The following is a 15541-nucleotide window of genomic DNA, read 5'->3' on the forward strand; positions in this document are numbered from 1 at the left end:
AGAGGATAGATTCAGACAGGATATAAAGACAACTTTTAATACGAGGGAGGCGATACACCCAAGGTGCCCACAGAGGTTGTGGATGCCCCATCTCTGGGAACACTCAAGGCTGGATTGGATGAGACTCTGGGGCAATCTCTGAAGATGTCTCTGCTCATTACAGGGCAGTTGAATGAGACAGTTTTAAAGGTCTCCTCCAACCAAAACCATTCTACAATTCAAGATATGATTTTTTTACTATTATTATTTAAATAGATATACAAAATACTATCTAAATGTCAACAAACAAGTGAAGCATTGTTTCATATATTACGAGTAAGTCAGTGATACACAAGCTAAGCAACACCTCAATATTACCCAAGCAGCTGTCTGGGCTAAGGAAGAAATTTTTGTAATGCAACAAAAACATAGTTCTCCTAATCCTGTGTTTTCAAAATTAGCTCTCACGCTCCAGATCTTGCTTAACCCAAAGGATGGCTTTTGATCAAAAAAAAAAGAAATCAGCATTTGCTTTCGGAAGCTGATTCCTTAAATTCTATACAAAGAAATTGCATTATGAAATGTAACATGTGGGAGCAGAAAAAATTAATTATCTTCTGGTCATTTTTAAAAATGCTCTGGCATGGTAATAGCAGATCTTTACAGAGTAGGTCAAGAACTGGTATCCTTAAGATTCAGGGGAACCAAAAATAGAGTAAATAAATGATTGGCATCAATGTTGTTATTGAGAAATGTTGTTAAAGAAGCACAGATGGCAAAATGGATTTCAAATGAAAGTATAAAAAAAACTAACGGAAGCTGGAGCAGGACAGAAGACCACATATAATTACCAGAAATATCATCACTGTAAACTATAATGATAATATCAATTAACTTTATTTCCTATTACTATTATTATGTTTAACAAGTATGCAATGTAGCATGTTGCAATTTATAACACCAAAATCAAGTTTTAGTAAAAATCTTTTTTTAAAGTGACTTGGAATATAAGGAGTATTAGACTCTCACTGTAACAACAAAATCACACTTTTTAATCATTTAAAAACCCCAAACACTTTCACTTCAAGGTTGTTCAGATCATCCAAGCATTTGTTAGGTGGAGACAATATAGTAACTTGCCAGTTTAAATGGCAATAAAGCAAAGATAAATATTGCCCCTGAAATCCCACCAATAGTAAACTTTGTCTTATCAGGTCTTCTAGGATAGGCACCTACAAGCAGAAAATAAAAAACAAAACCAACACACCAAGAGAAGACACAAAAGACGATCTCACTTCTGCATTGAATCAGAGGAGTAAAACCTCACCAGAGAAAGCATCAAAGTCAGGTGAATGGAAACAGTGGAATAATCTGGTAGAGTCTTCTATTGGCATAGTAACAGACTCAACTTAATTTATGTATAATAGATGCAAAGGAAATCTCTGAATGGGAGATTGAATTCCTCAAGAGCAAAATAGGTATGTTTTACAGTGATGTACCACACACTTTTAGAAGAGAATAGTGGCTGGCAGGAGAATCTCAATGCTAACAGATATATCCACTAGATAAACATCACAAAAAGCTGTCTGAAAGAGTAAATCTCCCTTCAGATCAGAAAGGCAGAGTAGGCACTCCCTTGTGTAAGCAGTAATATCCCAGGCATCTCAGCACTTCAGGAAGAAATGTGAACTCTTCCTTTATATAATCTAGATTCTTACATAGTTGAGCATGTCCTGTTACTTGGCTGTGGAGTTACATTCCACTAGGGAAAGTGCAGAAGAGTGTGAAAGAAAGAAAATGTGTCTCCATTTAAGCTCATATTTTCAAGAATAAATGACGTCAGTTTCAAACAAAACAAAAAATCAAGCGAAACCAGAAAAACACCAAAAAAATCCCAACAGACAGGCAACAAACAACTAAGAAAGAAAAAAAAAGAACAAAAAAAGAGAGAGGAAAACCTAAGTATCTGAACAAAATGGAAAGGAGAAATGCTGTGATGCCAACAGTGTTCCAGCTGATCAAAATACCCTAGGTATGAAGCAGCAGACACAGAGGATTTTGCTTCTTTTTGTCTGGGTATTAAAAACCAGAAAAAGGGTCAGATACTTCCATGAGGGAACCAAGGGACAATGTGACCAGCCTAATGAAGCAGACTTGCTAGAATCCTTGACAATGGGCTGAGCAGAACCTTTCAGAAGAACTTTCAGAGGTCTTAGGACAGCACTGGTTCTTGAAGAATGACTTCAGAGCCAGAGCCTTCAGTTTTTGCCCCAGAGACAAAATCATCCAGCCCAGGTTAGTAAGAACTACAGAAAATATGTTGCTGTTAGTATCCAAAGAGTAATTACCTGTACAGAACACACATTTTTGACAGAAGTAAAGCTAGTGATAGCAGCAAGCTTAAGTTTTAAAAGATGGGCTTTAGATTTAGAAAAATTGAAGAGTACTCTGCAGGTCTGCCTCCCTCCACTAAGACATGTGGTCCTTCACCATACATCATGTCACCCACATCCCATAGGAAAGACATAAAATTGAGTTTTCAAATAAAATATAATCCAAAGAAATCATTTTATGTAGAATACAAGTCCAGAAGTCAGCAGAAAGTAATAACATACTACAGACACTACTCAAATGCACAGTTGGAAGAATCAGGGGAAGTCTCAGAAAATATAAGGAAAAACAGATGCATGCACAAACCATGAGAAAGATACCAGACCAGATTTAAAAAAAAAAGCCTAAATGTAAAAGCAAGCAAAAGTGCACTCTCAGGTAACACTCAAAAAACCCAAGGTTGTGGCCCCCATTTGTTAATGTCATGCTGAAAGATGATGAGAAGCTGTCGGAATACAGAGAGCATTTATAGTACCAGAAGTCCCTAGGGCATCCTCGTACTTCAGGAAGTACACACTCAAGCATATGAATTTGTGTTTTAACTCTTACACAAAATCATCGATTTGAAGTGGTACCTCCTTTCATAATTGTGTTAATATATTCAGTGCTTTTGTAGCCAGCGCAGTCTCAGATTTTATTGTATTCAACAACATGTGCCAGCAAGGGCATCTCTTAAGATTTTTGGTTTGTTTTGGGATGTAAAACCAAGAGGACACAAATAAAGCAGCAAAATCTTCTTGAACTTCTAATAAGAAAATACAATAATTAACAATTATTATTGTTAATCAATTATTAATTATTAATGTTAATTAAAAATTAACAAAGTCTGTGAGTCTTAAGTAACAATGCCTGAAGCCTGTGAAAACAGTCTAAGAAAACAATTAAACCTACTAGCTATTCTTCAAATTAATCTAGTTTGGAAACTATCTATAGTTTTCAAGCCAATATTATTAATACCAACATTTTTGTTTTGGGGGAAGAGAAGGTAGTAAAGGTAAAAAAAATGTAAGCTACCAAGACACATCAATCTGCTGTTAAATAATATATAAAGATTCACATTTGAAAAAAAATCCAAACCTAACCACAATTACTTTTTCCATGAAGAATCACAGAATATTGGGAAATACAGTTTTCTCAACAAACCAGAAAATGTGTTGTAGTTACCTTAACATGCCACTCAGGACGAGAATTCATATAATCAAACAGCTTCTGATAATTCTGGTACTGCTGATCCCATTCAGAGCTCTCGGTGTAGCGGAAATCGTCCCCAAGTGGAGCTAACAGAACTTTTGTACGGAAAAGCTTTGACTTCTTCCTGTATTGATCTAATATCATCCAAGCCCTTGAGGAGAGAAAAAAAGAAGAGCAATTCAGAAGACAGAGGGAAAAAAGTCAGCATTTGGCAAGACAATTCTTAGATATCGAGTTGTGCATTAGGATGACCCCCAAACAAGACATACAAAACTCTGTTGTCTCACTTCGTAACAAAAAGCTGGATGCAATTCCCCCCTTTGGGACACCATATTCAACCTACTATTGTTGCAAACACCACGCTAATTAAATCCTTCAATCAGCTTATCAAGCTTCATCTCAAGCAGTAGGGCAGTCTGGATCAATTTGTGCCTGTGCCAAAACTAACCTCCAGTTCAAATTATGTTTACCTGCTTTATATTTAGATAACAATCCTAATCCTCTCCAGCCCCTATTTACAATAATAAGCAAGCTCTTTCCATCCCCTCTGGCACCTTCCTTTGATACTTTGCTTATCATGTCCTTGGCAGAAAAACTGCCCGCAGATTAATCTCTGAGGAACTCCAGACTTGCAAATTAAAAAAAAAAAAACAATGCAGGAGGAAGTTTGCTGGTAAAAATCACTGTTCTCCCTTCAGCCAGATTCTTACATGTCTTAGAGCCTTCCTTCTTGAATCTTTGAGTCCTGAAAAATTAAACCCACTGTTTTGGCCTTAAGAAAACCCAAACAAACCCGAACCTACCAAATCCAGAAACAAAATACTCACACATGCACACACAGAAAAAACTGCAGAATTATACTTTGGCACCTACTAATTCTAGGATGGGTAAACTATCAGTTCCACAGCAGCAAAATATTAAGAATCACAGGACTGGTATCTAGGTTACTGAAAAAGTCCATTTTCAATCCTCCCCCTCCAAGTCACAATTATTATCAGCATCTTCAGATGCTGATACCCTCTAATTAAAATTTTGTAAATAATTCTCATAGGACATAATTTTGTAAATAATTCTCATAGGATATAAAAACCATAGTAACATATTTGAGAAAACAGAAATACAAATTCCAAGACTTTAAAGACAAAATACTATAAAATTCAGATTCTAACGAGGTTCTTTTGGTTCTTCAAGTCTTTTTAATAGATCTAGCAAAATCACCTTTCAACTGAGACTCTTGAAGAATTGCTATTTAAACATTTATGCAGAATTTATAGTCCAATATATTTGAAACCCCTCCTTCTTTGTGACGCATGTCAGAGCTTATCTGATTGCAGAAGTACTGCATAGACACAAGGTCTGACTGTGTTCTGGAGGGAGAAAGGGGCCAAAAGGGGCCACAACATTAACTTCAGTTAAGGATCTATAGAGCTCTAACGAGACTAGAATTTACCCACCTAGTGGCTTCCCCCTGTCCCCTGTCTATTAGTGGATTTATAGTTCAGATTGCCAACCAATACTTTCCATGACTTTCAACAGGTTGTAAGATTTAAACACAGAAGTTTACTCACCACACAGCTACCAGAACAACTGGCATAACACAAGACTTGGCAATGCTTCCTTCTAAGGAACCAGTCTAACTCAAATTTTCCACTTTTAGGCTATGGTTGAAAACACACTTTAGTGTTGAATCTCTTTAAAAATACAGGTTACAGGTAACAGGATATTTGACTTGGACATCTCTCTTCAAAGTCCTCCTTGGGTTTCTCTCCAAGTATCCAGCAAAACTTATCAGTATTGCTGCTCTCTCTTTTCAAAAGTACTGATAACTGTGGGATTATTATGTGTTTTTAAGGCAACAGCAAGATTTTCCTCAATTGTGAACAACTTCTAATTGCAAGAACAGCAAAGAACATCAATTTAGGATATCCTTCTACATTTCTCTCCAATAACTTCCTAAATCATTAATTTATACAGGAGTGTGAAAGCGCCTGCAGAAAGATCCAGACAGAGCACAGTGAAGACAAAAAGTATCTCTGGAGAAAAAAAAAAGCTTCCACTGAATCTCCTTTTTTTCCTCCTTTATTGTTCCCCCATTAAATAGAATTGATATGTTTATCCTGCCTACCTGAATGAAAATCTGAAAACCACACAGGAGATCAGCCATAATAAACTTTTTGTTTTCAAAACTTCAGGCTATCACTGAATGCTTGAGACCTTTCACAAATAAAGAAAATTTTTTTGTACCACAACTCCTTTTAATGCAAAAAAAAAAGTATTTGACTAACTAAGTACCAAAACAATAAACATGGCTGGTTTTGACCCTTCTTATGTCAAAGGAAGAGGAGCAATAGCCACCTGAGGCAGGCAATCACAGACATTAACCACCACATGACCATACAATACAAACATAAAGATATAAAAGCTGAAGGGAAAAACTGGGCTTTTGAACAGCAGCTGGTGAAGAGGAAAGTCCATTCTCTACTTCTCTGAAGCACATAACTTGCAGCAAAGATTCTCTCCTATTCCACGCTTGGGAGAGAGAGAGACACACACTGAAACAAACTGTGCTTCTGCTAACAACTCATTTCCATTCAAGGAAAAAAAGCAAATAACCAGGAAAAAAAATACAAAAAAACTCCTCAGACAAACAAACAAACAAAAAAACCCAACAACAACAACAACCAACAGCTGCTTTTTCTTCCTAGTGTGAAAAACTTCACACATCAGTGTTCAAACATGGATAAGGATGCAGGTGCAAATCAGGGCAAGTGCAAAGCGCAATAGTAGTCTTTATACCCTCAGCTGTTATGAAATGTAATTAAACAAGTACAGGTTTTCAATTAGGTTGCTGCTTCATTCCTTCTTACCAGGTCACAACTTAAGTGGCAAGGCAATGAGAAATCCTAGAAACTACAAGACCAAAGTTTTCAACTCAGCATCTCTTTAATATACATATAAGGCCAAAAGAAATCAAAAGCAACAGTCCCAGCTGAGTGTTCAAGATCTGGGTTTTATTACTTTTGTTTTAGCTTTGGCATGAAAGAAGGTCAGTGATCTAAACCTGGTCTATTAAATTAATCAACTTTTTTCCAACCCACGGATGTCCTGTATTTTTCTAGTCTTAAAGCAATCAGAGATAAGAGGCAGATTAATTAGAATGCTGCAAACCTATAACCTTGGAAAACTTATGGTGTAAAGATAGACTTTTCAATTCTGGAACTCATACATCTCCTCATTATAACAACTGTGAAATATTATAGAGGTCAGATCAATAACATTTTTGGTTGTCTACAGTATTCCAGCTTTTTCAAAAAACACACATAGCATGTTTTAGCATTCTCCATCAAAACATTACTTCCTGTGTTTTAGTGAGTTTATTTGAAACTGGACACTAAAAGTGTGGTTCGAGTGTTCCAAATGTAAATAACCCTGGCTTCCAACTCAAAGACCACATGTTAGTTTTACTTTTCCCATAGGTATCATACAGCATACTGATGTTTCAACTCCTTGTTAGACAACAAAACTGCTTTTATCTAAAAGAAGCTGATGCAAAATATTAAGTTTCAGAGACCATATTGAGACAATAATCACTTCAACTTGATCATATGTTCACTACATCCCTGCCCCATTTGTCTTATTCTTAAATATCCTTTGACATGTGAAAACCCATTTCTTTTACAAGATCTAATTCAGATTGTTATGCAAAGGTTGTATCTAGGAAGTGCAGGGATTAAGAATAATTAAAAACCAAGACCCTTTAAAAGACTATTTCAAGCAGACACTCTAAATTATATTTATAGCCTCTATGTTTCAGGTATTTGTTATACAAGCTGTTGCTCTTCAGGAAATATTTGTCTCAGCTAATTGAGATATAGATTTTTATTTTTTTAAACTTTGATGTAATGACATGAATTTTCCTTCCCATGCAATAGGCACTGGGTGTGTCACAATTTTTCTACCTTTCTCCTGTCACCATCATCTTTTTATTCTTTACTATATTAAAACCCCCTTTTTCCTATCATCATACCAACTTCTACCTTTAAATACAGCAGTTGTAAACTATTCTGTTTAATTTTGGTTTTATCTTCAGTAATATTTTGTAACTGAATTTTGTTTAAGTGAAGTTTTCATTATGCTTGTCAGAATTTATACTCAGAAAAAAAGTGATCCATACTTGACATGTAGACAAGCACTGCAACATAATCACATCATCACTTTAAAACTTCAGCACCAAGGACCAAGAAGTCACCCTGCTCTCCTTAATACATTTGTTACGCTCAGCAATTTGCACTAATTATAAACAGCTGCCTCAACTTTTACCTTTGGAAACCTGATGTAGTGTGAAGCCTGAAGATAGCAATAGGACCACAGAATACAACTATTTCATGGAAACACATTTGGCCATTTAACTCACTTCCCTTTCTTTTGTTTTTTCCTTTTATTTCTTCCTTTACTCTCCCTTTACCTCCACTATCCACCACATCACCCAAAATTGAGACGCAGTTTTGTAGAAGTGTAAATTTGATTCTTAACTGTGGCAAAACAACTCAGTGTTCCTGTATGAAAAGTAAAACTGAGGTTAATAGGAATTTCCACCCTGGGCACAAAGAAACAGGAATTTTCACCCTGGGTACAAAAAAACAGGAATCAGATTAACTTAAGGTTTACACTTCAGGAAACTTAGGCCACAGGATGCCAAGTGTTTCAAGGATATAGCACAGGAAATATCCCACTGGTTGTACAGCACACTACATTGCACTGCCCCTGAAGTGTTTCACTTGCAGGGAACAGATCACTGTTCATAAAATTCACAAAAAACACAGTAAACCAGTAACACGAGTCCAAACAGATGACTGTGTTCTGACTGTCATTTAGAGATGGACTCATATATCATGAACAGAAAAATTTTTAAAATGCCACTTCCTTAAGAATAACTTTTCCTCTGATTTCACTGACAGTTATGTTCCCAACTAAGAAGCAAACACTAGGTTATGTAATAGGCATTGTTTACCCATGACAAGCTTGTTTTAAAAGCTTGTACTGGTTTTGGCTGGGGTAGAGTCACAGTGGCCAGTATGGTGCTATGATCTGGACTTGTCTGATGACAGGGTTGGCAACAGAGAGATGATTTTGTTAATTCTGAGCAGGGCTTGCACAGAGCCAAGGTCTCTCCTGCATCTCAACTGTAGGAATGTGTCTCCTGTTGACAGTGACAAAATTATCTTTTGTCTCCTTAAAAAGGAAAAAAGCTTAGAAGTTTCTCTCCTCAATTAGGCAAAAAGACACCTTATAGGACCTTGGGGACTTCACCTCAAACTTAAGGATAGCTAATTGGATAGAAGCTAAAAAGTTTCATTTAAGCAATTTACTAGAAAAAGAAGACAACAAATGAACTATTTGCTTTGGTGAGGTGCTTTACTAGGAGTAAGAGCCTTTTGGGCTGGGCTGGGTTGGGTTTTTTTGTCTCAACCCCTGAGTTTTCTTATTTTACTCTTCTGATTCTCTTCCCCACCTCCACCAGGGTGAAAACACACTTTAGTGTTGAATAAGTGAGTGAGCTTACTGGAGCTGAGCTGCTCACTGGGGTTGAACCATAACAGAACTAAATTCACCAAGCTATGCCAGATGTCATCTTCGACCAGCATAATTGCATTTTTTTAAGGTTATTTCCTTGAGGAGCATGTAAAAACTGTACCTGTGTTGAACATTTCCAGCATGAATGGCTTCTGGTGGGACTCTCCAAGGGCAACTTATTCTTCCTCCCGGAAGTCGTTTAAAATCAAACTGGCAGCAGATTTTTGGATCCGGACCACAAGTATGAGGAACATCATAGCTATAGAAAGGCATCATATGACAAAGAATATCTGTACTGGATCCTGAATCTGGAATTAAATAGAGTAAAACTTTAAAATAAACCCTTTCAGATTTGCCGAAAGTAAATCACTCCCATGTTCTCCAAGGATTGTACTGGAAAGCTACCACACCAAGACAATTTCTTATTTTGAATATCCATAGCTTGAGTCTATTTTTGTATGTACCTTATGTGTACAAAGAGGGTAAAACAGATACAACCAAGACTGGAATGTTCTAGTGAAGCACCAGTTGATTGGGAAAGACAGGAACAAATGTTAGGTGTGTTTTACCCAGATAAAACTTGTGATTTTCAGAATTTTAGATGTAATAAAACACAATAATAATAAATATCTTTTAAACTTTGAGTGGATTAAAACAACAACTCTAAAAAACCAAACATCAAAACAAAACAATGAAAAAACCAAACCAAAAGTCAATCACCCTCCTGTCATTGCCTCATTAGCACAATATTTGAATTAGTTGAAATGTTCCTCCTCCTACACTTTATTTCCACATAGTAGGAAATAAAGGAGTAGAAGGGAGAAGAAAAGTAAAACAAAATAAAAGAATTTTTCACCCCTTTTACTTTTGCAAGGAATATGAGAGAATGGAAAAAACAAGAGAAGGTAAAAGCAAAAATAAAAGTGAAAAGAAAGGAAGATCAGAGGAACAATGGCAATTATATCAGTTTTACATTTAGTGTCTTTCCTAACTCCCAAATATTCTCATTTCCCCTTCTGTTATTCAAAGAGGAGGAAAAAAGAAAAAAAAAATCTCATAAATCTAAGCTACATGAAAGGCTTTTTTTAAACAGAATTGCAAGTTCAAAATTTTCAGGTCTAGACAAACTCTGATAAATCTTGTCTGTAAATATTTCCACAGTACTTATACAAGTTCTCTTCATATTTTACCTGTGTAAATTAACAAAATAAATTGACATAAAGGAAGAACACATACCCCAGTTCTGTCTCCAAAAAAATTCTAGTGTTTTTTGTGCTGCAAAATGTTTTTTAATTGAATAATGAACTCTCTGTATAAGCATTTTGGAAAATCCTGTGCGCTTCAAAAGGTAAGCCATTGTTGGTGAATGCCCAAATGGATCAATTGCCCATCCCGACTTTGGTTTTACTCCTGTTGACAAAAGGAAAAAGCTTTAATTTTCACTCAAAGAAGATTATTCCAATAATTCAAATGAGAGTACTAAAGACAACATTTCCAAGATTATATACCCAGTTCAGTGTTAAACTTTCTGCAGAACCCTGGAATTAAAAAACTAGAATTAAACAGTTAAACAAACAAAATATCTTATAAGTACGGCATTCTAAAAAAGTTAAAGACTTTAAAAAAGTACGCATTGCTACACTGTTTCAAATTTGCATCAAACCTCTCTATATGGAATCATTAATTGATACACATTCTCTTTCACTTGAAATATATAAGATATGTACACATATTACAATTTTAAAAAGAAATTTGAAAGAAAATGAATAGCTGTGCATAGATAAATGCAATAGCTTGTTGAAATTTCACCATTATTTAAACAATGTTAATTTTTTTTTCAGAACTATTTTTTTTAATTTATTGGTTTGTTGATCAATAGAATCCTGTTTATTAATACTCTCTTTTCACTGAACTTTATGCTCAGTAAATAAAAAGCTACATCTCACTCTTGTTAATTCATCAACATGGTTCCTTTGGCACTTTTGCCTTTCCAAAAAAAAACACAGTAAGGAATGCATTACCCTTTTACTAGGTCTTCCCTTTCCCCTCCAATTATGTCAAGCTGTGTTTATGGAAATTGCAATCTAAGAACAACAGTGAAACAGCTTTCCAAAATCATTTCAGTTAATTGGGTGAAATAATGTCAATTTATTATTAAAATCACTGTACAAATATTTTCTGTATAAAAAGGTTTCTCTCCTCTTATGGAATTAAACAAAAGAACATTCCAAAGGCAGCAAAACAGTTCAGCCAATGTAACTGCAGTCAGCAGTTCCTCCATTCTAACATTACTATGGGTTTAGGCTTTATAACTACAAGTACTACTGCTGCTACATATATATATATTTTTTAAAGCCTTATAGAAGAGAATCCAATGAACATAATGAACACAGAGCAGGCAGAACAGATCCAAACACATAAAAGAAGTATCAATTTTTAAGTAATTTTAAGAATTTTGTCATGATATTCAAAAGACAGAAAAGGCAAAGGCTGTTGCGACCAGACACAGGATCTAAAATTCAGCATAACTTAGTGTTAGTATTTGGTTATGACAATATTATATGTATGTCTTACATCGATCAAGACAAAATGCTGTGGCATAAAATTGTTCAAATAACTTTGTCCAGGAACTTTTATCAGCAAACATGAATAGCAAATACCAGACTTGATCCAACATCTTCCTGTAACTAATTTAATGTTTCAGGAAAGCTGAGTAAAAAGAGCCTTCTAAGCACCTCAGAAATTTAACAAAAAAAAAGTATTTTCTCACTGACTTCTTGTATTAACATAGTTAAATTTTAGATTAATGTACATACCAAGGTTCTTTTCTAGCCACTGGTGCCCTTCTATCAGCTGGTCAATTAAAGCAAAATAATGAGAAGAAGCTTCATCAGGCATGACCCATCCTCCTGTTACTATTTCAAATTGTCCATCTTTTATTAACCTGACAAATATATAAATGATATTCAGAATCTTCCATATGAAAACACACTCTTAAAATCAATTTCTGTATACTCAACAGGCAATCACCAGCAACATGATTCCAAAATCTATATTGTTTTTGCTACTTCCATCACTGGGCTATATTTCTTTAATCAAACAGGGAAAAAATGAACTGCTGAACAGTGAAGTATTTAATGTCCTTCTGCAAAGAAAACCAGTTCTACTGCATGCACTATATTAGATTTTTTTAAAAATCAGGAAGAAAGCTGTTTCCTGAACAGATTACAAAAATAAAACAAATGTACCACAGCACTGGAGGCCAACTGAGCAAGATGCTTAGACACTGCACATTTCAAGCACTGCTTGAAATATCTCCCCTAATATTTCCCCACCTTTAATCTAATATTCTTTTTAGAATTTTAGAGAGCTGATAGATCTTGGAAGTTTATTGTATTTACAAACACTTCAGAACACCTCACTCATCAAAATACCTTATTGAACTAGGTCACAGTACAACCCAGCCTCTCCATTGTCAGTGAACATAAAGATCACACTCCCAGCACCAGGTTGTCCCTACAGTTTCAGCTCTTACACTGTTCACCAGCATGGAAGTGTTTAATGAATTCAAGAAAAAAAAACGCAGTGAACTCATCAAAATTCAGTCCCATCACAGATGGTACCCATAAGAGTAATGAAAATCATGCAACAAAAATAATCTCAAGTGCAGCTTCTCCAAGTCTTCTCCAGTCTCAAGTGCAGCTTAACCAATACCTGACTTATGTGAAGAGAGGACATAGTTCCCCTAGTGACTGTCATTTACTCTTTACTGTGTTCCAAGAGATATTTTTATGTCAAAAAACCACACAGCTGTGCTATAATACTCACCCACTGCAGATAATTTTTTTAATAAGTAGCTTTATGCCTAGATTCCAAAATTTCCACCTTTACCTAAAGTTTGAGTCTGTGAAGGTCTCACAGATTTAATGCGTACTGCAACACATGCATCTCAAAAAGGGGCACAAGGAGACTATCACAAGGATCAGCTAAGAACTGCCAAGTAAAAAAAGGAAAAAAGGCAAGCAAAAATAAGAAAAAAAAGACCCAGTTTTTGAAAACTCCAAACTAGATCCATAGTGCAAGTTTATCCAAGCAGCCTGCTTCCTTATCTCAATGCCTAGGCAAACATTTTACTTTTATATTCCATTTTGACTTGTGATTTCAAAAATGGCTAAGAAGAGCAAGGGTGTAGAGTACATACTTTACCATTAAAGCAGATGCATGTTTATAGAAACCCTTTGTACTAAAACACAAAAGAAACTCACAATTTTTTAGGCAAATAAAAATCACATAAAATCTTCATGTGTGTTATAAAAGGAAAAAAATACCTTATATAAATAGCTAGTATGAAAGATGTATTTATTTTATTGAAAATTCCTTAGTGTGATTTCAAATATATTCGCTACTCCCTTACAATTGGAATGACATGTTCATAGTTGTACATGGGAACTTTTAGTCAAATTTTTAGACAACTCAGAATTTGTCTCCACTTCCCTGAGCAGATTCCTATTTTGCAAATGGGAGAAAACCAAACCAAGCCCAAAAAGTCAGAACTGAAGCAGTTAGTTGGTTTTTCCAGTAATTCCACATCTCAAGTGAAATCTCAAGTTTACAGTGTAGTCAAATACACAAAATCTCAAAACAAGATACACAGAAGAAAAGTTCAGTACTCAAACCTTTTAACAGCATCTCTTTTTTGGCTATCTATTCCATCCCACCATTTTGAAAAGTAGGAAACCTCAGACCATATAAATTTCCTTCGGTTGTCTTCTTGCAGTTTTATAACCATGTTATTTAAAATATGCTGTGTCTGATCTCTGAAGTAATCATCAAAAGTCTTCAGCCAACCTAGGAAAAAGAAAATATAAATGCAGCCTGTTTAGAGAACTAGCTTTTTAGTCTCATTAGAGAGCAGTCCCTGAGAGAACTGGCTCCTTCTCACTCCCCAGAAAAAGCTAAGACTATTCTTAAAAAGCTTTACGTGTCATGGACAGCTTGAAGTGGTAAATTTCCAAGGAGTTTCTTTTTAAAAAAGATTGCATGTTTTATTTTCTAAATGTATAAACATATGGAAATTATTAGTCTTTTCACTTTCTAGTTCTTCTATATTTTGCATGGTAGAAAATTTCATCAAGAGAATACATACAATACTTCTCAAATAATTGTGCTTCAGCGAGATGCAAAGGAAAAAGTAATTTTAACCACATTTTCAGACTTTACAGTCTGAAATTAAAATTTTTTATCCTCTTCATAATACCTTGCATTAGAGAATATATATAAACCCTTTGTACTTAAACACAAAAGAAACTCACAAATTTTTATTCAAATAAAAATCACATAAAATCTTTCTTCTATATAGCTTCTATAAATCTTTCAACTATAGCTGAAAAAATTAAGTCTGTTACTTACTACTTACTCTAGAATGTCACATTCCTACTCCTATCAGCTTTTGTCACGTATGCCCATTTTAAGATTTTGTGAAAGCTTCCACACTATGTAAAGACAGCACTCCAAATAATTATACTTATTTGTAATTCCACTCTGATTTACCAATTCAGTTCTGCAGAGCCACTGCCTTTCTGCTAGTGCTAGTCTGCTTATAGGATACAGGGTTAGACTGTTATGCAATGACATTATATTGTTTCAAAGAAGTTACATAAGTGCAGAAACTTTAACTACTAAAAAATACTTCTCAAATTTAGTTTAAAAAAAACTTCATAATTAAATAAAGTCTGACTATTGACTCAGAAAGGATATATTGTACTTTCTTTTAGGGATACAAAAACTCAAACATTCTTCTTAGGTAGATGCAGAAATACTGCTTTTAATTTGCAAAAGAAGAAATAAAACTGTAACACTCCAGAGGAAAAGTTCTAGGTCATTCTTTTTTCTTTTACAGATGTTTAGCATCTAGAAGACTCATCACCTTTGATACAAGTTTCTGTACAGATCGACAAGTGGGGTCTAATCTGTCTAAAAAGGGTAAAATGCATTATGTCAAGGTAAATAATATGAGGGCTTAAAGCATAAAATCAAAACATACTTTCTATAGAGGAATGGAAACAGCTTAATACAAAAAAAAAAGCAGTAAATTATTGCTATGCAATAGTTTAAAGGCTAAAAAAAAACCATGATGAATAATCTGAATTTGTAATCAGATTTCTTTCTGACCTCTTCCCACTTCAGCCTGGGTTGGTTTTTTTTAACAGATGCTTCCACTCAAAGAATTGAGATCACATAGCAAATTATTCTTTCTCAATTCTCATTTACTTTTCAACAAATCAAGGGAATATTTTACTGATAAATACATTAAAAATATCCACGTGTATTAGACTACCAGTTTATAGCTTTATGCTAGAAATTTCTTCTGCAAGAGACAATATCAGCCTAGCACACAACTAATGGA

At 34.9% G+C, this 15541-nt stretch overlaps 1 protein-coding gene across 1 annotated transcript in view; it reads right to left on the reverse strand.

Moving 5' to 3' along the window:
• Positions 1-15541, reverse strand: part of MAN2A1 (mannosidase alpha class 2A member 1) — a 107059-nt gene that overhangs the window by 64089 nt on the left and 27429 nt on the right. Inside the window, exons 4-8 of the mRNA XM_071448570.1 lie at positions 13812-13983; positions 11952-12079; positions 10372-10545; positions 9257-9443; positions 3535-3712 (exon numbers count right to left, since the gene is read on the reverse strand). Coding sequence (XP_071304671.1) covers positions 3535-3712; positions 9257-9443; positions 10372-10545; positions 11952-12079; positions 13812-13983 — 839 coding nt within the window. The remainder of the gene's footprint in view (positions 1-3534; positions 3713-9256; positions 9444-10371; positions 10546-11951; positions 12080-13811; positions 13984-15541) is intronic.

The sequence above is a fragment of the Agelaius tricolor genome, unplaced genomic scaffold (genome assembly GCF_023055355.1).
Source record: "Agelaius tricolor isolate 1412-34295 unplaced genomic scaffold, bAgeTri1.0.p SCAF_27, whole genome shotgun sequence".
NCBI lineage: Eukaryota > Metazoa > Chordata > Aves > Passeriformes > Icteridae > Agelaius > Agelaius tricolor.